The 27,296-nt window shown below is 44.2% G+C and overlaps 1 protein-coding gene across 1 annotated transcript in view; it reads left to right on the top strand.

The window, feature by feature from the left end:
• The window catches only part of Ark2c (arkadia (RNF111) C-terminal like ring finger ubiquitin ligase 2C), a 94,052-nt gene extending 70,113 nt beyond the window's left edge, over positions 1-23,939 (top strand). Inside the window, exons 2-8 of the mRNA XM_090353162.1 lie at positions 6,052-6,367; positions 6,949-7,059; positions 14,485-14,614; positions 16,150-16,254; positions 16,505-16,600; positions 18,231-18,337; positions 18,761-23,939. Of these exons, the coding sequence (XP_090209288.1) occupies positions 6,052-6,367; positions 6,949-7,059; positions 14,485-14,614; positions 16,150-16,254; positions 16,505-16,600; positions 18,231-18,337; positions 18,761-18,878 (983 nt within the window). The 3' untranslated portion in view covers positions 18,879-23,939. The remainder of the gene's footprint in view (positions 1-6,051; positions 6,368-6,948; positions 7,060-14,484; positions 14,615-16,149; positions 16,255-16,504; positions 16,601-18,230; positions 18,338-18,760) is intronic.
• Positions 23,940-27,296: the final 3,357 nt, after the last annotated feature.

Raw genomic sequence — 27,296 nt, 5'->3', positions numbered from 1 at the left:
GACATCTGGAAATTATTTTTTTAACTGGAAAGAATAACTGCAATGGGAAAAAGCTACAGGTTATCATCTACTAATGGGGTATTCGGAGATGTCAAGCACTGTTCAGGCATCACTGCTCACTGACTTGTCATAAACCAATATTCCCCAAAGAGTTCTACTCTTTGAGGCCAAGCAAAGCAGTTGCTTACTGGCATTGTCACAAAGCTTGCATGAAGTAGAGCTCAGGAGGGGCCCAGGGGGCCTGGGATGAGGATTCTCTGGCTTTAAATTCCTTTCTGAATAGTACGTTGAGGCCAAGATCCATTCTGGGGATGGTGGTGATGGGAGAAGCTGAATCCCAGAATGAACGTTAAAGGACCTTTGCTTGTAGAAATTTCCTAAGCTAGGATGGGAAAGGGTTTTCTTTTTTCCATCTTTCTGGAGAGACAGCTCCTGCTCTCAATTGTTTTTTGGTGCATCAAGTGAAAGGTTCAGGCTGCAGAAATGAACAATTCCCCCCCCCCGCCCCCACCACCCCCAGAGGAGAGGGAACTCTGTTCCACACATCTCCAAGGGCACCTGCAGGCCCCCTGCACAGAGCAGCCTCTGGTGCAGGAGGACCTGTGGGAAAGGAGAGAGGTAGCTGTTGGTCCTGCTAGTAGGAGAGATTCCATGATTGGAAGGGGTGGACATCTGGCCTGTCCCTCACTATGCATAAAACCCAGGGTTCCTCAAGATCTATTTCCCTCTGTCTTTCCCACTCAAGTTCCAGCCAGTTTGTCTTCAGCCAGCCCCAGTACCTCAGCCCCTTTAACCACAGAACCTCTTTCCCCTCACTTCTTCCAACAACCAGAAAGAGAGCCAAGTATCTCCTGAATGCCAGTTCTGAGCAGGAGAGTAGTGTCCAGAATTTTTAGTGAGACTATAGCTCAGCCTGGCTGGTAAAAGGGATGAAGACAGCTCAGGGGAGCCCCTGCTACAGATCCACCAGTAGGAGAGGATGGGGGGCTATAGGGAGGATGGGGCAGGGGGCGGGAGGAGGGATATGTGGAAAGCTTGGAGGAGCCCTGGAAGGACAGAGCTCTAATATCAGTCTAAGGGGCTTGGATGTCACTGGTAAGAGATGAGAGGCTTCCCATTTCAGAGCAGACCAACTGGGAAATGTGGCTAGGATGTTTATGTTTTTTGTTCTATATTTAGAGTTTGCTTTCATCCTTCAGACACGGAAGTACTAACCACAAGTGGGTATGTGGCACCAGGAATGTGGCTGGACACATTCCCTGAGAGGTGCTGTAGGAATAAGACCTTCAAGCGGACCTTGGAGGCAGTTTGGAAACAAATAATATAACAGCACTCAGTAATTTTTAAATTGAATTCATGTTAAAATGACACACACATATCACTTCCAAGGTTGAGTAAACTAACAGAATACATTTTTAGTGAACAGTTACTACCTTCTCTACCTGAAGGGACCCCTTTTTTTATTTCCCCTAAAATTGAGACCCCCTTCAAGACCCCTCTTCCACCCCCATAGGCATTTCTCATCTTCATGACAAAGGAGTACTTGACTCAAGCTGGGAGCTGTAAATTCCCTGATAACAGAGCTCAGATTATAAGAGCAGCTTAACCAGGTGGAGTTACCAGAATTCCTCGCCCACCTTACCCTCTTTCCCTGCCAGGAAACTCCCTCCCTTTCCTTTGTCACCAGAGCAGTGGGCCAGAAGCCCACCTAGATGATAGGTCAGCTCAAACAGCAAAAGTGTCAGTGGTTGCCCCAGCCATCACGCAAGTATGTTGAGATTCCATTGGCCACCTGTGTATGGCCAAGCCCAACCACATGGCTGGTGGCCTATAAAAGTAGCCTGTGAGATTAGACGGGGTCACTCTCTCGTGGCCCTGACCCGTCAGTATGATTCTCAATGCTAGGCACGGGATAAAACTCTTTAACTTCCGCGTTTGTGTCAGACTCGTTCCTTTGATCACGAGGACCCTAATATTGGGGGACTGGACCCTAACATTTGGGGGTCATCCAGGATCAAAAGACGAGGACTGAGCCAGCATCAGAATTTGGAACAAAACCTCCAGAGGTAAGATCTTGAGCGCTAGTTTTGTGCTTGGTCTTTATGTTTGGAGAACTTTTCTGTTCTTTGTGTTTGTGAAAAACCGGGCCTGTTCTGTGGGGGAGCCCCAGGGGAGTGGCCCACTGGGGAGAAACTGGACGCAGTATAGCTCCCCAGGGCCGGAGTGAACGCGGGACGCCCCACCACTCCACACGGGCCGTTGCAGATTAGGGAGCGTGGCGTGGTCTCCCGGGCAAGGCAACACTGGGTCGTTGCAGGTTAGGGAGTTTGAGTCTCCTGGGCACGATATCTGGAGATTAGGGAGCGAGAGTCTCCCAGGTACGACAGTTGTGTTTGCTGTAGTTTTGTGTTTGTACAACAGTTGTACTCATCTTAGTATTTGTGCATCTTAGAGCTGATTCCTTGTCCAGCAGGGGTCGCTGTCTTTGTGTACTGACTCTGTGTCTTACCCCTCATTGTGTGTTTCTCATTTCCTGTATCTCTTGTCAGTTTGATTCTCTATGCTAGGCATGGAATAAAACTCTGTTTAACTTCCACTTTTGTGTCAGACTCATTCCTTTGATCACAGACCCTAATATTGGAGGACTGGATCCTAACACTACTCACTGTCAGAGTCAGACTTCCCTCAATTTAACATTTCCCACTCTTTTCAGGTACTTCCACTAGCAATGGAGTGCATTTTTAACTAAATGATTAAGATACTTTTTGTTCTTTAAAAATTTTTTAGTGAAAAAAATTAAATCTCTGACATCTTCCTATTACAAAAAAGTATCCTTTTTTCTTCTAATATAACTATTTGTTCTAATATTAACCATTTGCTCTATTTTTTTGCCAGTCCTGGGCCTTGAACTCAGGGTCTGAGCACTGTCCTTGGGCTTTCTCAAGGCTAGAGCTCTACCACTTAAGCCATAGCACTATTTCTGGCTTTTTCTATGTATATGTGGTACTGAGGAATCAAACCCGGGTCTTCATGCATGCTAGGCAAGCATTCTACCACTCGGCCTAACTCCTGGCTCTATTTTTATAATTCTTTCCAAGCTATCAATATGTACCATTTCATCAAATACATTTGTATACAGCCAAAATGATCTGTAACCTTGTTGTTTCTAGGTTCCTCTCCTCAATATCCTCTTAAAGAGCCCTCACACATATGTGGCACCCACGCACAGCTATGGGAACATAACCACCCTTTTGGGGTACAGTCTCCTATGTCATTGCTTAGTTTGTGTTGGTTTTTTAGATTAAGGGTAGCATGAATGTTTAAAATGCAATTTTCTTTTTTTCACATTTGATTTATGAATTAACTAGACAGAAAGTTGTAGATTGAAAATATTCCCCTCCCCCAGTACTTCAAAGTCAGTTGCTCTATAGCCTTTAAGCTTCTAGCATCACCTCCAGAAGTCCTGATGCTATTCTGATTTCTGACTTCAGGAGATGTGTATACTTCCTTTCTGTAAGATGCTGAAATTGTCTCCTTGTTTCCATGGACGGACATTTCATAGTTTGATGTCTTGGTGTAGAGTTCTTGACTCCATCTGTTTTACTGGCATTCATATTACCTTTTCCACCTAGAAACACAGTCCTACAGTTTTGGTGGGGGTTTTATGGTAATTTTTTTCCTATTTCTCTTTTTTTTTCTCTCTCTTAGTAAAACTTGGAAACTTCTGATCAACCTTGTCTTATTTGGCTTACCAGGAAATGTCCCTAGCTTTATCTCCAGTTTCACTAAATTTCAAATCCCACCTTACACTTAGTTCCAAGAGCTCTCTTTCTTGTTTTCTTATTTCTCCATTTGAAAGCGTTTCCTCTTGTTTCATGGATCCATCGTCTTAATTCTCCAAGGATTTAAAAAAGTTTACCTTTGTTTTCTGGTCCCTGCATTATCACTCTTTGTTCCTCTGAATTTCATTTTCATTTCTCTTTTATAATTTCTTCTGTGTTTGCTCTCTTTTCACTTTATAATCTTTCTTAAGCCTGGGTTCCCTTGGGCTTTCTGATCCTGTCAGAGAGTAGGTTGCTAAATGCTGTCCAGAAGCTGTGTGTGTGTGTGTGTGTGTGTGTGTGTGTGATGAGCACACATGGACATGTATTAAAGTGCATTGTGGAGTGTGGACTTTTCAATTCTTTGCATTTGGTACATAGTGGCTGGTGGAGACCCAGGTATTTTATATGGGTGTTCTCAGCAGAAGCATATGATATGTACAGTTCCTTCAGGGACCAATGATATTTACAGATGCATTCTCCAGCTCCTACCCCGAAGTACTGTACCTGTTGGAGGGTGTCAGGGAAGGGCCATATACCTAATGACAGTATTGCTGGAACCAAGTAGCCAGAGGGAGGGATTTGCAAAGTCCCATTAACAGACTGATACCTAATACTGCAGCAAATTCTGCTATACCCCAACCTCCTGCTCCCTGTCACCTTCTCCCTTTGGGTCCTCTCTGGGAGGATGGTCTCTGCCCTGCTTAGGAAAGGGGAGGAGCCTTGGGCATAACTGCTCTGTCATCATTCCATTATTTTCACTTGCTGGCTTCCAAGGTAGCTGTTACCTCCCCTCCTTACCCTTCTAGCCCCACGTGGCAAGGTCTCTGTCCACATCTTGTTGACCGCTCCTTCGGTAGGCACTTAGCTTCCGACTTCTCAGCTCCGCTAATTCCTCCATTTGTTTTCTGTCTTCCGAAAATCTGTTGACATCTGTTGCCTGCTGATGTCCTCCTGTTCCTTCTGTCCTTGTCTGTTTATCTTGTGCTCGTTCCTTTGCTCTCATTTCAATGGGGTTTGGAAAAGAGCAGAGGCATGCTAAATCTGCCAGGAGTTAGCAAGAATTTCTTTAAAACTCTTTCTACAAGGCTTCATCTATTTTCTTGCTTCACAGGAGAGCTGATTCCTCTGGTGGGTTTCTCATCATGGGGAATCTATCTGCAAAGCTTTCTTGTCATCAGGATGAATTTTATTTAGAAAGGTACTGGAGTCTAAATTAAATGTAGCCAGAACCAAAGGTCTATCACATACTTGGGTATGTTTGTCTTTAAGTTAATGCTATTATATGGTTAGTTATTATCTAAATAAATACTTTTATCTAGTTTTTTAATCTCTGAAAACCACAATGCAAAATAACTTCTGATTGCTTTATCTCTACAATAGGACTTCCTTAGGTTTGGTTTGGGTTAGTCAAGGTATTAGCTCGGTTGCCTTAAATTTTCTCTGTATGGCAGGTATAAGACTGAGAGGGAGGAATCTTAACTCAAGAAAACCAAACGGCCTTTAGGAACTTTGACGGGTGTGTTAATTATAAGAGCAAGCTTACCTGTTCATTAAGCAAACATTCTCCCTACCACCAACATACCATGAAAAAAAAATGACCATATCCCTAACATACCATATACCTAAATGAATGGAATGGCTGTGATGGAGGTCTTGAGGGATTTTTAACTCATTTTAAAAATTAATCTTTAAGTAGCTGTACAAGGGGTTACTGTTTAGTAAATCTGTTTATAAAGTGCAATACATCTGGACCAATGCCATTCCTTTCATCGTTCTCCCACATCCCTCTCAGTTTTCCTAGTTTCATAGGATATGCATTGATAGGGATGAGTGCATTCTCCCAACCTTCTTCTCTTGCCTCCTCCCTTGAATGGTCCCTCCATATCTCATTTTGCTGGACTGAGAATTCATTTTTCTAAGAAATTACACCATTTGATTTCTCCCCTGCGTATGCCACACCTCAGTTAACACGTTTGTATTACGTTTCCGTACACAGCCGTGTGTTTACCTGTATAATTGTAAATTAGATCTGGCTTCCAGAAATGAGAGAGAACACACATCCTTTGTCTCTCTGGGCCTGGGTTACTACGCTTAACATCATTTCTTCCAGGTCTATCCATTTCTTTACAAGTGATGTAAGTTTCACTGGCTGCAGAGGTGGAGATGGGGTTGTATGGCAGGGCCCGGCCATAGTCCTCACGGAGACTTCTCTGTCCTGTCTCTCCAGGTGCCCCCTTTCAAAGGTCTCAGCATCCTCACGCTACCTCCTGCCGCCACTTCCACCTGGGGCCCCCGCAGCCGCAACAGCTCACCCCGGATTTCCCGCTAGCCCACCCGGTGCAGTCACAGGCCGGCCTCAACGCCCACATGGCCCCGGCCCACCAGCACAGTGGTGCGCTGCACCAGTCGTTGACCCCACTGCCCGCCCTGCAGTTCCAGGACGTCACAGGTCCCTCTTTCCTACCTCAGGCCCTGCACCAGCAATACCTCCTGCAGCAGCAGCTCCTGGAAGCCCAGCACCGCAGGCTCGTTGCGCACCCCAGGTAGGTGAATTGGACTAGCATGGGAGTCCTCAGATTTTCTTTTCCTTCAAATTTCCAAGTCTGTGCTGCACAGCTTAGTAGAAGGCAACACGGTATCCTCTGTCTTCCTGTTTCTCCGCATGCCATGTTGGACTGAGAGAATGGGGATAAAAGGCAGATCACATGGAAGTCTTATTAGGAAAAATAGTTTTGACCTCTTGAACCATCTGAAAGGGTTTCGGGGCCTCCCAAGGGTGTTTGTAGCATTTTGAGAGTCGCTGTGTCTATGTGGCGTGTGGTGCTGCGACAGCAGGTGAGTGTTGGAGATCAGAGGGAAGAGGCTACCATGATCTGAGGTGTTCAGGAAGGATGTAGGGAAGGGTGGGATAAAGAAGAGAATGGTGGGCGTGGAGGAGGCATGGGGTTTGCTGTTCATCTGGGAACTTCATTAGAGTTTGAGGAGAGTGGTAAAGCCCTCTGTACTGTGGGCTCTGTGGCGAACTGTGGGACTGAGGTGTCCTCAGGTTGGCAAAAGTCACTCACAGCTCCTAGGAACTGAGCTGGTCTCACGGATTCAGCTGCCCTGGTCCCTTCTCATGCAGGCGGAGTCAGGAGCGTGTGTCTGTCCACCCCCACCGCCTCCACCCCAGCTTCGACTTTGGCCACCAACTGCAGACACCTCAGCCCAGGTATCTGGCTGAGGGCACTGACTGGTAAGTCTCAGGGGGCCCATGGAGCTTGTTTTCCTTCCCTATGAATGGGAAAGAACTTAGGTTTCAGTTCTTAGCCTTTGTGCCTGCCCCTAGCACGGAGAACAGGGCCCAACCTGGGCTGTTTTAGCAATTTGCTCTGTGCAACTGGGAACCACCATATACCCAGCCTGGGCATCAGTGTTCATGGTTCTCTAAGGGAGGGGAGTGGTTAGGATGTAAAACATTTCCAGGTTCAATGGTATGTGCCAATGGCCCCTGGAGGAAAAGCAGCCAGAATTCCCAGGAGCTGGGGTAGGGAGGCTTCCTGGAGGAGGTGTTGTGGAAGGGTCCAGAGCATGCGAGTCGGGCAGTTCAGGATGGAGTAGTGTATCCTGGAGGATGGAGAGAATGCACTTAGGTTGGAGGCAAGGACTGCAGAGAGAAGCTAGGGAGAGTTGTGGAGGGTTTTGAGGCATCCTGTGGGCAAGGGCCACGGCGCCTGCACTTGAGACCCAGGACTTCATTCTGTGATTCAGAGTTGCTTGGTTTTGAATCCTAAGATCCACCCAACTTTCTGGCTAGAGCTCAGGAGAGGACTGTTCTTAACTAGGGTCAGACCAGAACCTTGGAATATTTTTTAAAGGAGTGCAGTTCACTAAGAATTTAGAAGCAGCATCATCAATGAGAAATGCATTAGTACTTTTTTTGTGTGTGTGTCACAGGGCTTGAACTTAGGACCTGGGCACTATTCATGAGCTTTTGTTGCTCAAGGTTAGTGTCCTAACACTTTGAACCACAGCTTCACTTTCAACTGTCTGGCAGTTAATTATAGATAAGGGTCTCACAGCCTTTACTGTCTGGGCTGGCTTCAAACTATGATTCTCAGAGCTCAGCTTCCTGAATAGCTAGGATTACAGTCGTGAGTCACCAGAGCCTGGCTTATTTCCTATTAGTTCAGTAAAAAACATTCTCTTTCTCCGCAGAAAGGCATGGTGCGTATGTGTGTATAATTTATGTGTATATATTTCTATATAAATATGTGTATTATACATATGCATTTATACATATATACATGTATCTATATTTATAGAGTGAGGGAAAAATAGAAAGGCAGTAAAATGGTAACATTTGGAGAATGTGAGTGAAGAGTACGCAGAAATTATGCTATTGTTGCGATTACTTTTAGATCAAAAATACATTTAAAAAAATTCTGAGGCTGAGTATGGTGGTATATACCTGTAATCCTAACTACTAGGGAAGCTGTGGTATGAAGATCAGGCACAGTTCTAAGCCAACCCTGGCACGATTTGCATGAAGTCCTAGTGGAAAATTAAAAACCAAAAAAGACTGGGAACCTGAGTGGAAAAAAAAAGTCCCTCAGTGAAAAGGGATGGAACTTTTTCAAACCCAGATGTACAGTTGTGTCCTTTTCCAGCCATTTGGCTTCATCAGGATGGTTCTTGGAGCCCCTTCCAGGATCACCTGGAATGATTCACAGGTGTTGTTCCAGTTGGATGAAGACTACCTATGCTTCTAGGTGCCAGAAAGAGTGGGTTTTGGCTTGTTCTATTGCCCTCAGCCCTCTGTTAATCCTCGTGTACATTCTTCATTAAATTGGACAATCCCTCAAAAGATAGATTACACTGCTGCCAGCTTCAGCTCAGACTTGTACTAATTAACAGATTCAAAATAGGAAGATTTAATTGCTGTTGGATTAAATTCGCTCCCTTCACAGTCAAGTCAATTCAATTTGCTTCAATTCAGCACCCATGGAACACCTAGGGACCTTTCACACAGATGAGTGATTTACACACACACACACACACACACACACACACACACACACACACACACACACTATCCAATAAGACATGTGGGCTGGATAGGTAATACTGAAGGAGAGGATCCAGGGAGAGCAGTTCAAATATTAGCCCTGTTCTCACTTGCTTCATTGAGCTATCTCCCCCTCCCATCTCCCTTCTCCCTTCTCCCTTCTCCCTTCTCCCTTCTTCCTCTCTGTTCTTACTGCCCAGAAAAACCTAGAAAATGAGATCTTGAGGGGCCAGTTCATGTCCCACAGTCCCACTGGAGTCTCTCCTGTCTGTCCTAAACCCAATTCCCAAGTAAGAAAGTATTTGCCATGAAGTCCACGGTTTTTCCTCCCTCCCGATGTGCTCTGTCACAGCAAGGGAGAATTTTTTGTCATTGCCATTATTCTAAGAGTATCCCACACTTCTTTCCTGGAGAGGCCTCTACTTCTAGGAGGCAGGAATCTGGAGATAAGATACAGAAAATACATTGTAGGAGGGACTACATTCACTTTGTTTGGAGCTATTAGGAGAGAGGGGAAGTCTGTGTGCAGCAGCTCCCTTTAGCTTTCCTTTAGTTAATCCTGGAAGCCACTGAGTTTTGCCGTAGGACTTCAGGGCCTTAGGCTGCCCACTTTTGTCTTTCTGGGAACCTCCAGCTACTCCAGCTGAACTCCTGGACTGAGAAGGGGTAGAACTAGCAGAAATTGGGGGAAAAAATCCCAAATATTCTTCTTTGGTCCCTGTCCTGTAACTTAACCTTGATCTTGAGCCCCAGCCCCAGTGTGTTTCCATCTCTGTCATTCCACTTCTGTCCCTGAAGCACCAGAAGCCACATTCACCCAGGCTTTTAGGGCCAGTTCCCTGGCAGGAACTTAAGGGTCTGCATAGCAACCAGACCCATGGAAAGCTAGGTTGAACTTGATGCTTTAACACAAATGGAAAAAAATACGCATGGAGACAATGTCTACAAGAAATCTCCAAAACAGTTTGGGATCAGCTCTGGGAGCCCCTAAACTCAGAGAGACTCTTGCAGGCTGGTGGCAAGAGTAAACAGTAAGGTACTTGGCTCCTGTAGATGCTAGTGTCTCAGGGATAAGACTGACCCAGACATCTTAAAGGTGTGTGAACCTTCATTCCTGGCTTAGTGCACCTGGGTGTTAGAAGGAATTTTGTGATGATTCTATTATTACTTTTCTTCTTTGTTGCTACCTAAGATGGAGCCTTAGACCATGACTTATATCTTTCTTCATTTCTAACATGAGCATATAAAACCTATGAATATTAGACCAGGCGCAGCAGTTCATACCTGTAATCTCAGCTACTTGAGGGGCAGAAATCAGGATCATTAAGGTTTAAGGCCAGCCCCAGCAAAAAACTTGTGAGATCCCATTTTTCCAAATAAGCCAGATGTGATTATACAGATCTGTGATCCTAGCCATATAGAAGTTGTCAGTAGGAAAATCATGGATGGTCTCACAAAAAAAAATGTGAGCACCTATTTGGAAAAACAAAGCACAAAGGGCTGGGCTTAAGTAGAAGTGTGCCTGCCTAACAAGCATGAGACCTTGAATTCAAATCCCAATCCACCCTTCACATGAAAAATAAAGCTATGTCTTTTTCTTTAAGTATTGGACTTTTTCTAATGTCCATTATTTTTATTTTTCACTTTGGGCTATGTAGAAGTATATTGTTAAACTTTTGCATATTTGGAATTTTAAAAATCTTTTGATATTGATTTCTAATGTAATACTGGTGTGATAAAAAGAAGTCCTGCATAATTTTAGTCCTTTTAAACTCATTAAGAGTTGCTTTATGGCCCAGCATGTGTTCTAGCATGTGTTCTACATAAATGTTCTCTCTCTCTCTCTCTCTCTATATATATATATGTATATATATACATATATATATTTAAGAGAATGTATATTCTTTTCTCACGTAGTGTTGTCAAGATCAAGCTGGTTAATAATGTTGTTTAGGTCTTCCACAGTACTGAATTGTTTTATTCATATGCTTGTTCTATGAATGAGTTAAAATCTACATTTATGATTATGTATTTGTTTCTTCCTTGAGTTCTGTCAGCCTTGCTTCATTTATTTTGATTAATATACCTCAAATGAGTTGACACCATAATCATTATAAATATTGCTCTTTATCTGTGGTAATGGTCCTTGACAAGTCTTACTTTGTCTAATATTAATATAGTTTTTCTAAATTTCTTCCAATTAGTGTTCACATGGTATATCTCTTTCCTTCCTTTACATTTAACTTATGTCTTTATATTTATTTCTTGGTGGGGGAAGTACTGGGGTTTGGACTCAAGATCTTATGCTTACCAGTCAGGCATTCATTAACTTAAGTCACACTTCTTGCCCATTTTTGCCTTGGTTTTTTCGCACTAGGGTCTCATTTTGTGCCTGGGCCAATCTGGGCTTTAATTCTCCTATATGTGCTTTCCCAGGTTACTGGGCATGGCAGGCTCTTCACTTGTACAGCCATCATTCTCCCTCTGTACCTGGGAAAATAGACACAGACCACTGCTCCCAGCTATTGAATGAGATAGAGTCTGTGAACTTCTTTTTGCCCAGAACCATGCTCCTGAAACTTCCAATTTCTTACTAGGCAAGTAGCTAGGCAAATGTTTTCCAATAAAAGGCATATAGTTAGTTATTGTTTTACAAAGGACAATCTCTGCTAATGGGAATGATTAGACAATTTACATTTAATGAAATTATGTGTATAGTTAGGATTCAGTCATCTCTTTGTCTTTACTCAAGTTTAAATTCTGCTTTTGTCTATTTTCTGCTTAATTTGAATTGTTTGAGTGTAAAATGCTTAGGATTAAACAGTATGTTTCCAGTACTCCATTCTTTGCCATTCCTTTTGTAGGTTTTACTTATCTATATGTGATGATCCCTGCAATTTGTCACTGCAATTTTTTTCCTTTAAACCAGAAGCCTGGCAAAAGATCAAACTTGTCTCATTTTATTGAGACTTTGCCACACTTACTTGTTTATATATGGTCTGTGGCCACTTTGATACTGTATTAGGCATTAGAATGGTTGTGATAGAGAATGTGTGGCCTTTGAAAAGTCTTTGGAATGTCTGAAACTGCAGGTATTTGTCAATTTATGCTCCAAACAGTCAAAATTTAAAAGTTTTTAAATGGATAGAAATCTTTTATGTTTCCCATGTAATTATCATCTGTCACACTTTTTTTTTGAGATGCTCAAGTTTGAACTGAGAGTTTTGTGCTTGTTAAGCAGGTTCTGTACCATTTAAGTCAAGCCCTGACATCTTTTTAAATTTTTTTATTAAAAAATTTATTAACATTGATTTTTACATCATATTTCAAATGACATATTTAACAAATAAAAACCCTGACATTTTGCTTTACTTATACCTAGGATAGGGTCTAATGCTTTACATCTGGTCTAGCCTAGACCACAATCCTCCTTTTTTATACTTGGTGCTCTAGGATGGCTGAGATGACAGGCATCAGGCCCCTCCTCCCAGCTATTGATTGACAGGAGTCTGTCTCCCTAACACATTGCCTAGACTACACTGATCCTGCTGATCTTTACTTCCCAAGTGGCTGGGATTATAAGTGTGAGCCCAGCATCCTTTGTTCATATCTGGAAGCCTGTGATAGTTCCTGTGCACATTCTTCTGTACTTAATGGATTTCTCCCCTTTGGGCTGATTTAAATTTTTTATCTTCCTTAATGTTTTCCAGGGATTTTACTATTATGTGCCTTTAGGTAATTTTCTTTGTGATATTCTGTACCAGTTTGAATATTTTGAATCTATGAGTTTATAATTTTCATTGTTAGGGAAATTTTCAGCCCATTATTCTCTAAAATATTTTTTTCCTATCCTCTTTACCATCCATCCTCTCTCCCTCTGAGTTTACACTTGCTCATGTGTCTTTCAGTATCTGTGTTACAGTTTATTATAGTTATACTTGCAACTTATCCTAATGTAGTTTATGGGAGCCTCTACAGGGTAGTTCTTGGACTCTTTTGCCATGACCTTGGTAGCTTTCTTGCTTTCAGTTATGGCAAAGTGTTCCCATCTCATCTTGTATGGTTTCTCCACACACATGAAATAAGCTACTTTCCAAATGAGCTACGGGTACCTCTTTATTCCTTTGTGTACATCTAGGTTTCTAGCCATGTAATTTTTCTTTTTGGAGGGAGAACTTCCTTTAATATTTCCTGTAGTGCTGTTCTGCTGGTAGCATGTTATTTCAACTTTGGAAAAAAGTCTTATATCACCTTCATTTTAGAAGGTATTTTTTTGCCAGTCCTGGGCTTGAGCTCAGGGCCTGAGCACTGGCCTTGTACTTTCTCAAGGCTAGAGCTCTACTACTTGAGCATCAGCACTATTTCCGGCTTTTTCTTATGTATGTGGCACCGAGGAATCGAACCTGGGTCTTCGTGCATGCTAGGCAAGCACTCTACCACTAGGCCAAACTCCTGGCCCTAGAAGGTATTTTTGTTATGTACAGAATTTTAGGGTTGACAGGTTTTTGTTTTTGTTTTTTTTTTTTGCCCCTTCAGTTGTTTAAAGATGTCACCTCAATGTCTTCTGGCTTGCTTGTTTCTACTGAGAAATCTGTGATATTTTTTACCTGTATTCTAATGATCTAATGGGTCTCTTTTACATCTTTCCAAGCTTGGACTGGATTTTAATGTTTGCCCTTATTAATATTTTCTAGAAATTTGATTATGATGTACTTTGAGGTCATTTCTTTTTATGTATATGTGTTAATTCTGTTTGAAGTTAAGTTTTTTAAAACTATGAATTTATTTAAAATAAAATTTAAAAAAAATGTCAGTGTAATTAAGCATGTTTAAGATAAATGAGTTTCTCCATAGGGAGTGGGGGTTGTAGACTACGGGGTAGTTTCTTAGACTACAGGGGCAGTTATGCAGCTCCATATAGTTGTTTTCTCAAAATGAGTTTTTAAAATGTGGCCTTTGCCTCACCCTGGGCTCCACCCTCCCTATGCTGTAAATTCCTGCATTTGTTCATCCATTTGAATTTACTAACTGAGAAGGATTTTATCTTGAGAAGACATTTTTCTTTTTCATTCTGCTTTCTGTCCATTTCTTTTTCTTTGCAGTAATGGGGTTTGAAATCAAGGATAGATGGGAGCTCTATCACTTGAGCCATGCTTCCAGGTCTTTGTGCTTTCATGTCCTCCTGCCCAAGCCAGCCTGGACTGTCAGCCTCCTGTTTAGGCTTCCCATATTCCAGGATGACAGATGCACACCATTGTGCTTAGCTGTTCATTGGCTGAGATAGGCTCTCATTAACTTTTTGCCAGGACGGACCTCAAACCACAGTTCTCTTAATCTCAGCTTCTGGAGTAGCTCGCACAGAGGTGTGAGCTTCAGTGCCTGGCAGTAAGGAGCTTCAGGTACTTGTTTACAGTGCACAGACTGCTCCAGGTTCTTCAGGCCATGCTGACCGCTTTCCTCTCTGGCTCAGTTTTCTTCCTCTAAAGAGAGGGGCAGAACTGGGTCTGACAGTGTGCGCCTCCAATTCCACCTCATGGGCTTGATACCTGAATTCCCTTCTGCCCAATGGTGCATCCTTCCACCTCAAGGTTCACTGAAGCTGTGTTCCTGCAGGGACCTCAGTGTGGATGCCGGCCTGAGTCCCGCTCACTTCCAAGTGCGGCCCATCCCTCAGCATTATCAGCATTATCTAGCGACTCCTCGAATGCACCACTTCCCCAGAAACTCCTCCTCCACGCAGATGGTGAGTGCAAGGACCCTGCTGGGAAATGAACCTTCTGGCTATATAGTGGGCACCAATGGTGGGCCATGTTCTGTGGCTCCCCTGTGTCTCTGATTCCTTCATGCCCCATGGAAAGAGGAAGCATGGTAAGCTGACTGTGGGGAAAGACCTGGGCAAAGTCAGGCAGAATGGACTCTGTCCTTCCTGTGGCCTCATTTAACTTCCTGTGGCCATGACTTCTATGCTTTGGTTTTGTTTAGCTGTGAAATGAGAATATCTCTGTGTGTGTGTGTGTGTGTGTGTGTGTGTGTGTGTGTGTGTGTGTGTGTGTGTGTGTGTGTGTATATGTCTGCCTTGCTCATCTTAAAAACCTTCTGTGAGGATCAAAGATTCCAGAGGAAACCCTTGGACCTGGCCTGCAGATCAGGCTTACCACCTCCTGCAGGATGCCCTTTTGTGACCATACAGTCCTGAAATTGTGTGTGTGAGTGGGGTGGGTGTTGAGCTGGGTTTGGGATTGTAAGCTGCTTGCAATGATTCCACTGAAGTGCAAAACACTGAAAATCATATTTGCAGGCAGCTTCATATTGCTACCTTAAAGCATGATCGCGCCCCTCTGACCCAGGTCTGTCACCTAATTTTTTAGCCTCTCAGTTCTGATCAGATCTGAGATTCCATGGCTCGTATGTGAGGCGCCATCTTCTGAGCCTGAAAGAATGATTACAAAGCACTTACTGCAAACCAGGCACTTCTCTGAGCACTTTACATAGCTTCTTTTATTTCATCCTCACACTAAGAATCTCACATTAACTTCTACAGACTGGCAAACGGAGGCCTAGAGAGGTTATGGAACTGCTCCTGGGGCATGCAGTGAATAGGTTGAGGAGCTTGGTGAAGTCTGGTTCCTCTGACTTCTACTCCAGAGAATTAGGGAGAGAAGTGAGAAGACAGGGATGAGCAAGTTCAGGGCGGAAAGTCTTTTTTATGGATTATTTTTCAGTGTGGAATTATTTGCACTCGTTTTGACTTAAAAAAAAAAGTCATCTTTCCTGTTCCTGACTCTTTGTGCTTTACTTCGGCTCTGGCCTCTGCCATCGCCCATAGAGCCATGAGAGGAAACTTGTTCTGCTGTCCAACTGCCTGAGTTTGCGTCCTGGTGCTATCTTTGGCTGCATCACTTGAGCTAGTTACTTAACCTGGCTGGGCCTCGCTTATTCCATCAGTAAATGAGGATTGTACTTGCACCCACATTTTAAATCGGGCAAGGTAATTAAATTGGGTAGCCATGTGACATGCTCAGAGCAGTGCCTGCTATGAAGTGGGTGCCCAGTCAGGCTTTGTAGTTACTTTATTGATGTTGCCATCCTTTGTAGACTAGTTCTACAAGCCTGGTTCTTAATGAAAAGAGAATAGGAGGAGCATTCAGGTTGCCCACAACTTCCCCGTGAGGGTGGGGTGTGTTGGCTGGTGGTCGTGGAAGGAGGAATTGTCTGCTTGGTTCATGGGAACACCTAACATCCTCACTCTGAGCAAGCCATTCATTCTCTTTCCAACAGGTCGTCCATGAAATCCGAAACTACCCTTACCCCCAGCTTCACTTCCTTGCACTCCAGGGGCTAAATCCCATTAGACACACCTCTGCCGTGAGGGAGAGTTATGAGGTATGGTGCTCTTCCTGGCTCGGTTGGGTTCTGGAGACAATGACTGTTCATCATCCCCGTGTTTCTGTCCCCACTCAGGAATACCAGGCACAAGTGTGGGGAAGCCTCGGGGTGAAAGAGGAACTGTGGCCTTTCAGCATCCGAGGTCTTTCTGATGACTACATGAGCACTTCCTCTCCCATGTTTGTCATGTGTGCATGGGTGTGTTTGCGTGGCTAAGAGCCCATATCCACTTTTGTTCTCTTTGCAGGAGCTGCTGCAGCTTGAGGATAGGTTGGGAAATGTGACTCGGGGAGCTGTGCAGAACACCATCGAGAGGTTCACTTTCCCCCACAAGTACAAGAAGGTGAGGCTGTGGCAGGCCAGCCTGCATCATCATCATCATCGTCATCGTCATCATCATCATCATCATCATCATCATCGTTAGGGAGTGGGAAGAGAGTTGTCAATTTGTTTACATGTTCCTGGTCTGGCTGTCTAAGAGAGACAGAGTCCCAAGTCCCAAAGCCATTGTTCTGATTAGATTCTCCAAGTTGGGCTATGTCCCTCGGATCTTCTCATTTGCTGGTGTAGAACATAGTCTGGAGGGAAGATGGGGGCTGCTTTATCAGTGAATGAGGAGAGCTGTGTATGTGTGTGTGACATGTATGTATGTGTTCACATGTGGATTTAGAGGCACATGCATGTTAGACCTCAATGAAGTGGGAAGAAAGGCTCTTGCAGGAAAGCTAAGGTTTTAAATGTTCACCTTAAAAAAATAATTCCAAGGCAACTTTCTAATAAGGACAAATGAGCAATGAAGGCTTCTCAGTAGAGTTTTCTAAATCTGACTGAGCACTAGAATCCTCTGGGGAGCTTTTAAAGCCATAGAATCTCAAGCTCTTCTTTTTATAGATGTAGAAATCGTAGGGTTATTACCTAAAAATCTGGATCAGGATGGAAGCCCAGGAATCTGAGTTTATAAAACTTAAAAAAAATTAAAAGAAATGAAAACTCTAAAGGAGCTATGCAGTCTTACAGTGAGTGAATGGATACATTGTGGTATGTCCATACAATGGAAAATTATTACACAATAGAAAGAAATGAGCTGATAAGCCATGAGAAGATGTAGGAGAAACTTACATGTATATTACTAAGTGAAAGAAATGAACTCTCCAAAGCTGCATACTGTATACTTGCATGACTTCTGGGAAACACAAAATGATAGGTTGTAAATTAGCTATGGTTGTAGTGGAGAACTTGGTAGGTAGGGTGATTTCATTCACAGATTAGAATCCTCTTTCCCAGAGATATTTATCAGGTAGCAAAGATATGCCTTATACTTGGCCATTGACTATTTTCAAATGATTAGAATTTAAAAGATTAATGTAAAAGTCAACGAGTATCTATAGTCTGCCTGCCTGATGACTAATCTCTTGCTGGATTGAGAGCCTATCTTAAGGAAACTTTCTGGATAGGAAGAGAAACCCTAACAATACAAAATAGCTCATAACAAATACAGGAATCCTGGCAGTTAAATTAGATCTTTAAGATTAGAGAATGAGTGAAAGGATATTATTTGAGTGGCAGACTGAATGAATGTATTAAAAATGTATGAATAAATTATTGAGGGAATGAAGCAAGCATTTTGGAGTGGAAAGTGAACAATGAAGCCTTGGAGGGCTCTAGGTTGGACAGATGTGAGGAAGAGTACACTGCGTGGTTGAACACAATCCACAGCTTTGCAAATGGTAGACTTATTAGGAACCGGATACCTTTACAAACTCTCAGCCACTTGACAGTTCTGGTATAGCAAACATGAAGCCCCCTGGCTTTAGCCCCTCCTCTTTTGCAGCAAGGGGGAGGGCATGGGAAAGAGTACCTCAAAGAGACTGATCCTAAGGAGAAGAGGATGTTGCAAGGGTGCAAGGAGGCTGGAAGGTGGCCATTAGCCAGCTATCCCAGGTAACAACTGCTCCTCTCTTTGCTTCTTACAGCGAAGACCCCAGGATGGCAAGGGCAAGAAGGATGAAGGGGAGGAGTCAGACACAGATGAGAAATGCACAATTTGCCTGTCTATGCTGGAGGATGGAGAAGATGTGCGGTAGGCCACAGTTCTAAGTCTCTTCTCCTTTTTCCATGAGTGTTGGTGACTACTCACCATATTGGTGTCTAGGAGGTGAGGGTGCTGGCTTGTGTGTGCATGTGAGTGTACCAGGTGTGCGACAGTGTGTTTTATTTTTGCACTGAGTGAGAAAGTAGGGCATGGCTTGTTCTAGATATGGTACCCATCTATATGAACTCATGGAGACAAAGTGGATCTAAGACAGAGTCACAGCTTTGGGTGAGGCTGATCAGAAAAGGTTTCCAGGAGGAGGAGAGCTCCGAGACTTATTCCTTGTCATGGTTCCCCAACTCAGCTATAGCCTCACTCTTGACAATTTCTCAGTGGTTCTGGTCCCCTCAATGCCCCTCATCCCATTTGCCCCCCCTCTTCTGCTGGTCACCTGGCTCTTCTCTCTTCTAGGCGCCTACCCTGTATGCATCTCTTCCACCAACTCTGCGTGGACCAGTGGCTCGCCATGAGCAAGAAATGCCCCATCTGCCGAGTGGACATTGAGACACAATTGGGAGCCGACAGCTGAGGGAGGAGTTTGCCAGTGGATGCCCCATTTCCTTCACCAGGTCCCCCCCACGGCCATAGCCCTTGCAGCCAAACTTTGCCTTCTGAGCCATTTGACATAGAGGAGAAGCCTGCAAGCACATTTTGTGGAAAAGAGGAGTTGGTGGTATCCGTGTCTGAGGGGGAGGGAAGGGTGGGAGAGACCCACCCACCCAGAATGGCAACTGCCCCATCCACCTTGCTGAGCAGGAGGGAGGGAGCTGGCTGTGCCCAGAGCAGGGGCGAGAAGGGGGGGCCCAGCTGCTAAGAACTAGATGCTAAGAACTAGATCCCCGAGGGTACTAGATGGTAGACCAGCCCCTCAATCCTGCCCTTTGAAGGATTGTGTATATACCTCTCGACCACGTAGAAACCATGTAGGGGTCTCTAGCTATTTCTGTGGATGGCAGCCAGAGCATGTTAGCTTAAGAAAAATGTCGTGTGTGGTGCTCTAGTCATCTGTGGTGGACATGTCGCTATTACCGAATTTGCACCAAATATTTCTCATTGAGTTTCTTGTTTTGGTGCCTGACTGAACCAATCAATGACAGCCCCAAATCTTCCCGTCTTTAGGAGAGAAAAGGAATCAAAGGAGAGGGGGGGAAAAAAAGAGCCAAAATCATGTTTACGGTGAAAAAAAGATGACTTTTTTCACCCAGGTTGGGAGGCGGGAGGGGTGTGACTCTTGTTTTTTTGTTGTTGTTTTGTTATTTTTTTCACTTTTGTTTTCTCATGTTTACAGTGCATGGAGTGTGGAAGGGGCAACTGGGGATGGGAGCATTGGGTAAAAATGCAGATGGAGGGGTGTCTTGCTGAGGTTTCTGAAGGATTCAGGCAAGGGGAGGAAGGTAGAGCCACAGCAGGTGAGGAGTTTTGACTTAGAGGCTGCACTCCCCTTTTCCAGGCTCACTGCTTGGCTCTAGCTGTTTCTCCCTGGTTCCACATTGAACCAGAGGGGACATAGCTTCAAACTACAACTGCCCCTGTGTTCCTAGGAGCCAGCAGGTCCCCTGCTCACTCCAGCTCCTTTCTTTAGGCTGGGCTCTTCTTCACAAAGAGGCAAATGTAGCCACTGCCTCCCTATGCAAAAAATTAACAAGATAATGCAGATACACAGCAAAGGCAATGGACACTTGGTTATGGTCAAAGTGTTTTCAGCTAGCACTCAGGGCTGAGATCAAGCACCATGGACCTTGAGATGAACTTGACCTTCCACTAGGATATCTCAAGTTTCAACCAGTCCCTCAAAGATGGCCCTGGCTCTGAGACCACATTGGCTAAATTAAGAGACCCCATGTCCCTAGCCTCTGGTTCCTCTGTCTCTTTAAAAACCTTGCTAAAGTCCCTTTCTTTCTCTGTGCCTCAGTTTCTTTTTCCTTCCAGTGGGGAGAAATAACAGCACATCCCCATTTCTGCCCCCTCTTCCTCTGCTAAGTACACGCCTTGCTCTCTGCTTTCTTCTGGAAACCTTACAGGATTTGGGAAAAGGGGTGCCAAGAAAGACAGTTCTAAGTGTCACAATACAGTGTGTCTTTCTGCATACCCCACAGTTTTTTCTCACCCCAAAGGGAACAAAGAGATGGGAGAAAAGATCAGAGGTAGAGAAAATCCACCAGATTCCAACCCAAATGCAACTCTCTTTATCCATATGTGGAAAAACACCAGGAATTCTGCAGCCCTCTTTTGCCCTCCTTCTCTTCCCTCACTTGCAATGCTCCCCCAAACTGCCCTCCCCTGAGCCCTAGCCAGTCTCAGTGCCCTCATAGCAGCAGGTCCAGGAGACAGGACACTTACCACATAAATGAGGAAAGCCTGTGAGCCTGTATGACTGTGCCAGAGATTAAAACCAGACCAATGGGTAAAAATGACAAGGAAGCCAATTTTGTCTTGCCATAGAACCCTCTAGTATAACAACACTATCTTGGAAGAACTGCTGCTCCAGGCACCTGTAGTCAGAAGAAATAGCTCCCTTTCGGAAGGTGGTTACTCCAGAGCCATAGCTAGACAAGGTCTACTTCCAGTGCCAATTTTATGTCCATGGAGTTTCTATGGCTGCAGGTTCTAGAAAAGGCTCTAGCTAAGAAGGCACTATCCCTGTCCGGAGCAGATGCAAATATCATACCAAAATGGTAAATAATCTGAGATTTGGGGTTTGCTGCTATGCTGTGCATTACATAATCCAATACCTGAACAGTGTCTCCAGGACATTCCCCCAGTGGGAAAAACTTCTTACCAATAGCCACAGAAAATTGGAAACTCTCCCGGCTTCCACTCAATATGGGGTTCAAAACCAAGATCTCATTAGAAGATGGCTTTGGCCTGGAGTTAGTAAGGTGGTCTAGGCAGGTTGCTCCTCTCTTCCATCCATCTTCTGTTGCTTCCTCTGAGGCTTGCCTAACAAGCTACAGAGGAAGGGAGTTGGGGGGAGCCAGGATGGAACTGGAGCTGCTGTTTCAGGTTCTAGTCCTAGTTCTTTACTGATAAACCAAGTGATGCTATAGCTCTTTTCTTCTCCCCTTTCCTTTCCGGGCCTTGGCTTCCTCAGCTCTTACACAACAGGTTGGATGAGATGCTTGCTGAATTTCTCCCAACACACATTCTGTGACCCTCCCCAACATCAACACATCTTTCAAGTCATAGAGCTGTGTACTGACCGGGCTGTGCCAAAGGACTTCTACAGGCATAAGCATCTGACTCAGAGGCTGAGAGCACATGTGCTGAGTGACAGTGGGACCTAGTCCTGCCATCCTTCCCAGTCCCTGGAGGTTCTCTGAGTGCCCCAGCTGAGATTAGGAATTGAGCTGGGGAGGGGGTTGGTTGAAACCTCCATCGTCTCCCATCTGTCTGGGGTTTTGGAACCCTGATGATAGGGACAGGAGGGGATGGGCACTCAGAACCCTCTTGGCTCTTGTTTCCTACTGTCAGGGAGCCTGGGAAGAGTCGAGAAGAGGCAGAGTCAGGCCTCAGCAACTCACATCTACCACCACCAGGAGGGAGACACCTGTAGTCCTCCTGCTCAACTCAAGGGCCTCCGACCCTTTCTTGACTGGGATGCATGAGTGCCTTCTGGGGTGAGAGTGGCCCCAGGTACAAGTTGGGCCTCCTAACCGCAGCCTGCGGGTCCACCGAGGTCACCAATCAACTGAAGCCCTGCTGGACCCAGGCAGAAGGTGGCAGGGGCCTGGAGCACCTCCTTCTGGCCAGGACCTCTGGCTCCTCTGTCACTCTCCGCCCATCACCTGTGGCAGGACTCAAGCTCCTCTCTGCAAAAGTCCCCAGCCTCCTTGCAAGCATTCTTAACTCTTTACGCCTAATGAACAAGCACAGTTTTTTCAATGGTGAAAAAAAAAAAAAGCACCAGACTATTCTTTTTTTTCCTGAAGAAATCCTCCCCCCAGCCCTCCGCCTTCTGGCGGGACAAACACACCCCTTGTGGGGCTGTAGCAACGTCTGTCAGGCCCTTTTGTGTTTCATCTCCTGCGCGCGTAGAGCAAATGCTAGAGCGATTTCAGCTGATAGAAAAACAAAAATGAAAAAAAAAACACAAAAAAAACAAAAAACATGGCACGTTGCTAGTTTACAGGGTTTTGTGAGTTTAAATGCCTTATATTTAACAATCATAATTTATGACTAACTTGTAGATATCGTGGGTTCTTATTTAATTATTTTTATAGTTGTTTTGCATTTTTAATTATAATTTATTTATTTAGAAAGGATACTAATTTTTTTTATTACTCCTATTACCTCATTTTGGCGTTGTTTCTGGGAGTGGAATGCTTTGCATGCATTGGTACGATGACAACTACAAATACAAAAAAAAAATTAAATAAAATTCCGCGAACTTTATTTCGTTCAAACTATCAGGGTGTGTGATTGCAAGCTGTCCTGCTGTGGTGCTGGCCTCTTTGGATACATTCCATACGAAATGCAAATCTTTGATTCTGTATGCTGTGATCTAGTGAAAAACTCCAATATAGTGACTGTATTTAGCACATATATAAATATAATTTGCACTCGTCAGCAGACTGGGGTAATCCTTTCACTTGCTACCCTTGGCACCCTCCCACCAATCTGTCCTCCCCTCCCTCATACTCTTCCTCTTCTAGTAATCTTTGTGGAGTGGACCTCTATCCCCTGAGAAAGGTCTCAAAGACAAACTTCAAATAGGTGCCAGGAGGATTGAGGGTTTTGGGGTTTTTTTTTTGCTGGTCATTGGGCTTGAACTCTGGGCCTGGGTGCTGACCATGTGCTCTTTAGATTAAGGCTACCACCCTACCCCTTAAGCTACAGCACCACTCCCGAAGCATGAGTTTTTTGACCAGCTCTAGTGTAGACTCTATGACCTTGAACAAGATCTTGGTCATGATGCATAAAGAGAAAGGAAGTGAGTAGGGCATCTCTGGGGTTCATCTGATTTATATAGACTATAACAAGGATCCCAGGGAGACCCCTGTGCTGGACTTGTCTTCCCCTCTCAGGATAAAAGAAGCAAGAAGAGAGAGGGGGAAGGAAAGGAAAGAAAATTAGATAAAGTAGCCTGAAGACTTATCCAACAGGTTTACTCAGAGTATAGATGTCCTTAAGCATTATTGTCCTTTTAAATGGAATATCATGCAGGTGACCAAAAGATAGGTGGACATAGTCTTCTCTGTGGGACATGGCCACCCGAGGTTCAGGTGCCTACTCAGAGGTTGAGATGGAATCTATGCCTTATTAGGTATGGGGATAGGTTTGACAGCATAGATGATAATGTTTGGAATTGGCTCTCCATTCTATCACTTCTGTGGTGGTGGGAACCTGGCACCATAACAACAGCATGGGACCCAGTTTAGATTACATCTCCCTTCCCCAGCCTTCCTTCCTTCCTTCCCTTTCTGCTGCTGTGGGCAGGAGTGGTTGCTATGGAGATGGAGACGGGACATCCTTACTCACTGCCCCATAGAGGAGATGGAGGAGAGGCCTTGGAAAAGCAGTGGCATCAAAAGCTGACAGAATGGTGAGTCCGGGTGCTTTTGAACCAAAAGAAGAGAGGAAACCCCTAGAAAGAACACTGCCTCCTTCCCTCCTCTCTCCTTCCTTTCCCTTCCAGTCCACCCCTGCCTCTTGACATCACTGCCTTTGCCTGGTGGGGAGCTCCACCTCCACCTGAGGCCCCAGGGGGTTGCATGGTGCTGGTGTGGGGAGAGGACATGGAGACGTAGAGTGGCTATACTGCCTGGTCTGGAAGTAGTCTCTCAGCCCCATCTCTATTCTAGCTTGATGATAGGGCACTTCCTGGAGCTTTTTGCTTGCTGTTGTCCAGCTTCTTCCACCTCCAACCTGGAATCCTGTTTTCCTGGACCATGCCAGTGAGACCATGCCTCCCATATTAGGAGATCTGGAAGGCATTGCTTCCAGTGAGGTTCTGGGATAGGTCTGCCTTATGTTACTGTGTGGGGTCAGGTGATGGAACCCTATGCCCTGGCTGGCCTGTGCCCCACCTGTGAGCTTCCTCCTCCCCTCCCACAGCCCCACCCTTGACCATGGATATGGCTCATTTCTTAGCTATGGAGTGGCTCATACCAGGCTCTTGAGGGGGTAATTTGGTTGCCCCTGGTAAGTGAAAGGATTATCCTCAGTGTTGATTGTCCTTTTTTGTAATCCTCCTGCTGTTCTGTTCTGTTGTGCTGTGCAACATTTTGCTACATAGACTATTTTATAGCAGAAAGCTAGAAGAATATTTATTATGAATATTAAAGCAATAGTGCATCAATGAAAAGGCGGAGACATTAGGAATTGTGTAAATGCTTAGATTCACTTTTGGTGGATTTTTTGTACTTTATTTATAACTAATAAAATGAACTGCATTGCTAACTACACCTTACTTGTGCAGGGTATTTATTTCTTTGCCAACCTGGGGCATGCCTGAGGGAAGACTGTGAGAGACTTTTGTCTTTTTCCATCACCTACCTTTGATCATCTTCTATTTCTTCTTCCCTTCCATCCTCCTTCTTCTCCTTTCCCTCCTCCTCTCATCTTCCTTTTGCTTGTCTCCTTCCTTCCTTCCCTTTTCTTTTCCTTTTTTTTTTTGGTCAGTTGTGAGGCTTGAACTCTGGGCTTGGGCACTGTCCCTGAGCTCTTCAGCCCTAGGCTAGCACTTGCCATAGCTCCACTTCTGATTTTTCTGGTGGATAATTGGAGAAAAAATCTGGGGGCCGGGAGTTTGGCCTAGTGGTTAAAGTGCTTGCCTAGCATGCATGAAGACCCGGGTTCGATTCCTGGCACCACATACACAGAAAAAAAAAAGCTGGAAGTGGTGCTGAGGCTCAGTGGTAGAGCTCTAGCCTTGAGAAAGTCCAAGGACAGTACTCAAGCCCTGAGCTCAAGCCCAGGACTGGCAAAAAAAAAAAAAAGTCTGTCAGACTTTTGTGCCCAGGCTAGATTTGAACTATGATCCTCAGATCTCAGCCTCCTGAGTAGCTAGAATTACAAGTGTGAGCTTCTGGCACCCGACTTGTCTCAGCCATTTCTATTGTAGTTTGGAGCTGGAATGTCCCCCTGAATCTCATGTATTAAAACTTGGACACCAGTGAGTTACTATGTGGAGGTAGTGGAACTTTTCACATGTGCAGCCTTGGAGGAGGAAGTTAGGTCCCTGTGGCTTGCCTTGAAGGGGCTACCTGGTGTTTTTTTTCTATTTGCTTCCCAGTTACAAGGTGAACAATGTTCCCCACCATATGCTCACCCCTTAACCCCAAACCCATCATGAAGCACTTATTACTTTATCACAGGCCTAAAGCAACAGGTCAACCAACTACAGACTGAAGCCTCCAAAACTGTAAGGCAAAATAAACCTATCCTCCTTAGATGTCCATTATCTCAGGTATTTTGTCACAATGAAGGGAAGCTGACTCATGTAATTACTCTCTTGTATCTTTGTTTCTTAAAGACTCTTTTAGGGGCATGACTCAATCATCTAATTGACCTATAGTCTAAACTTTAGTTGTGTATCTGCAAGTAGTAGTTTGCCGTTTTGGATCCACATTTGGATGTAACTCAATTCTTTTGTGTTTGAACTGGAAGACTGCTCATATTTACTATAGTAGAGAAGAAATGTGTTCTTTTTGTTTGTTTTTAAATAGTTAAATCTATTCATTAATTAATTTCTTCGGAGAAGAAATTTGATTTCTGCAATTGGCATGGGTTTCTATTCTGTTACTGGAGCCCAACTCATGCACTCTCTATGATCCAAGGTCTGTTCTTGCAGAAATGTGGGTTCAGTGATTGAAAAACTGCCTTCTTTCATAAGCTGAAAACACAACCCTATGAATGAATCATTTTTAAAGCAATTTAAGTTTATAGAAAAGATGGTCTTACAGTGGATAAAATCTCTTCTACTTAAGACCTTTTTCTCAATAAACAGCAAACAAAAAGTTTATACTTTACATTGTGTTAATGAACAGTTTACATTTCTAGCTCAGTGTTAGATGAACCATAGAATGTAGTATTCCCTGACTTTCTACTTGGTTGTTTTTTGGTCCATGATCCAGGCTACTTAGACCTTGTCTACCACTATGAGATCACTACGTGAATGCTGACAACACACTGTCCCTTAGTGATTGTCATAGTCAATAACTGTCAATAACTCCACTCCAAATACCCCTTTCCTTAGTAAGGAATCAGTCATTTTCCAGATTCTTCTTTCTGAAATTTCCTTCTCTCCAGTCTCTGTTCCTCCCCATGTCCAAAGCTGAGCTCTTCCATCTGCTTCCCAAAGGCCCCTAACCTTGCCCTTGCTCAGGGCATTTAGGGATGTGCTTCAATCTGCAAAAGTATGAGGTCATGGGATGTCTTGTCAGAACGGACACCCTCGAGCATCTAAGGAAGTAAGATACCTCTTTTATTTAGACCCCCACATAACCAGAGCACAGAAAGTGTGGAACAGACTGGGTTGAGTTTACTTTTACCAACATTTTGGAGTTATTTAGCCAAAGACTAAGAAAATCAGATTAGAAGGCTTTTGTTTAAGCTACATAAGAGACTTTGTTCAATAGTTTGCTTATAAATGGCATGCACTAATTTCGAACAAGTCTTATTTTTTTTTCTTTCAAGGGGATCTCTAGGGATATTTATTTGGAAATACTTTGTTAGCACTTACTAGGAAGCAATACAATTGTGGTTCTCTCCAAAGACCATTCAGTGCAGACTTGTCTCTAAATCAAGTGAGGAAAGATGGGGCTTATCATTCAATCAGGTGCCCTTATAAGGAAGAAATTTCCCACAGTGTAAGTTGTCAATACCCAGGGGACTCAGGAGGGAATGATTCTCTTCCTGGGACTGCAGAAAAAGTAAAGCAGTGATAGGGCAAAGAGACATACTTATTCCTTTGTTTCCTTCACTCTGATCCCTAAGGAGGGGCTTA

The sequence above is a fragment of the Megascapheus bottae genome, chromosome 19 (genome assembly GCF_031878675.1).
Source record: "Megascapheus bottae isolate mThoBot1 chromosome 19, mThoBot2.hap1, whole genome shotgun sequence".
NCBI classification, from domain to species: domain Eukaryota; kingdom Metazoa; phylum Chordata; class Mammalia; order Rodentia; family Geomyidae; genus Megascapheus; species Megascapheus bottae.
This window is presented reverse-complemented; position numbering and strand designations above follow the sequence as displayed.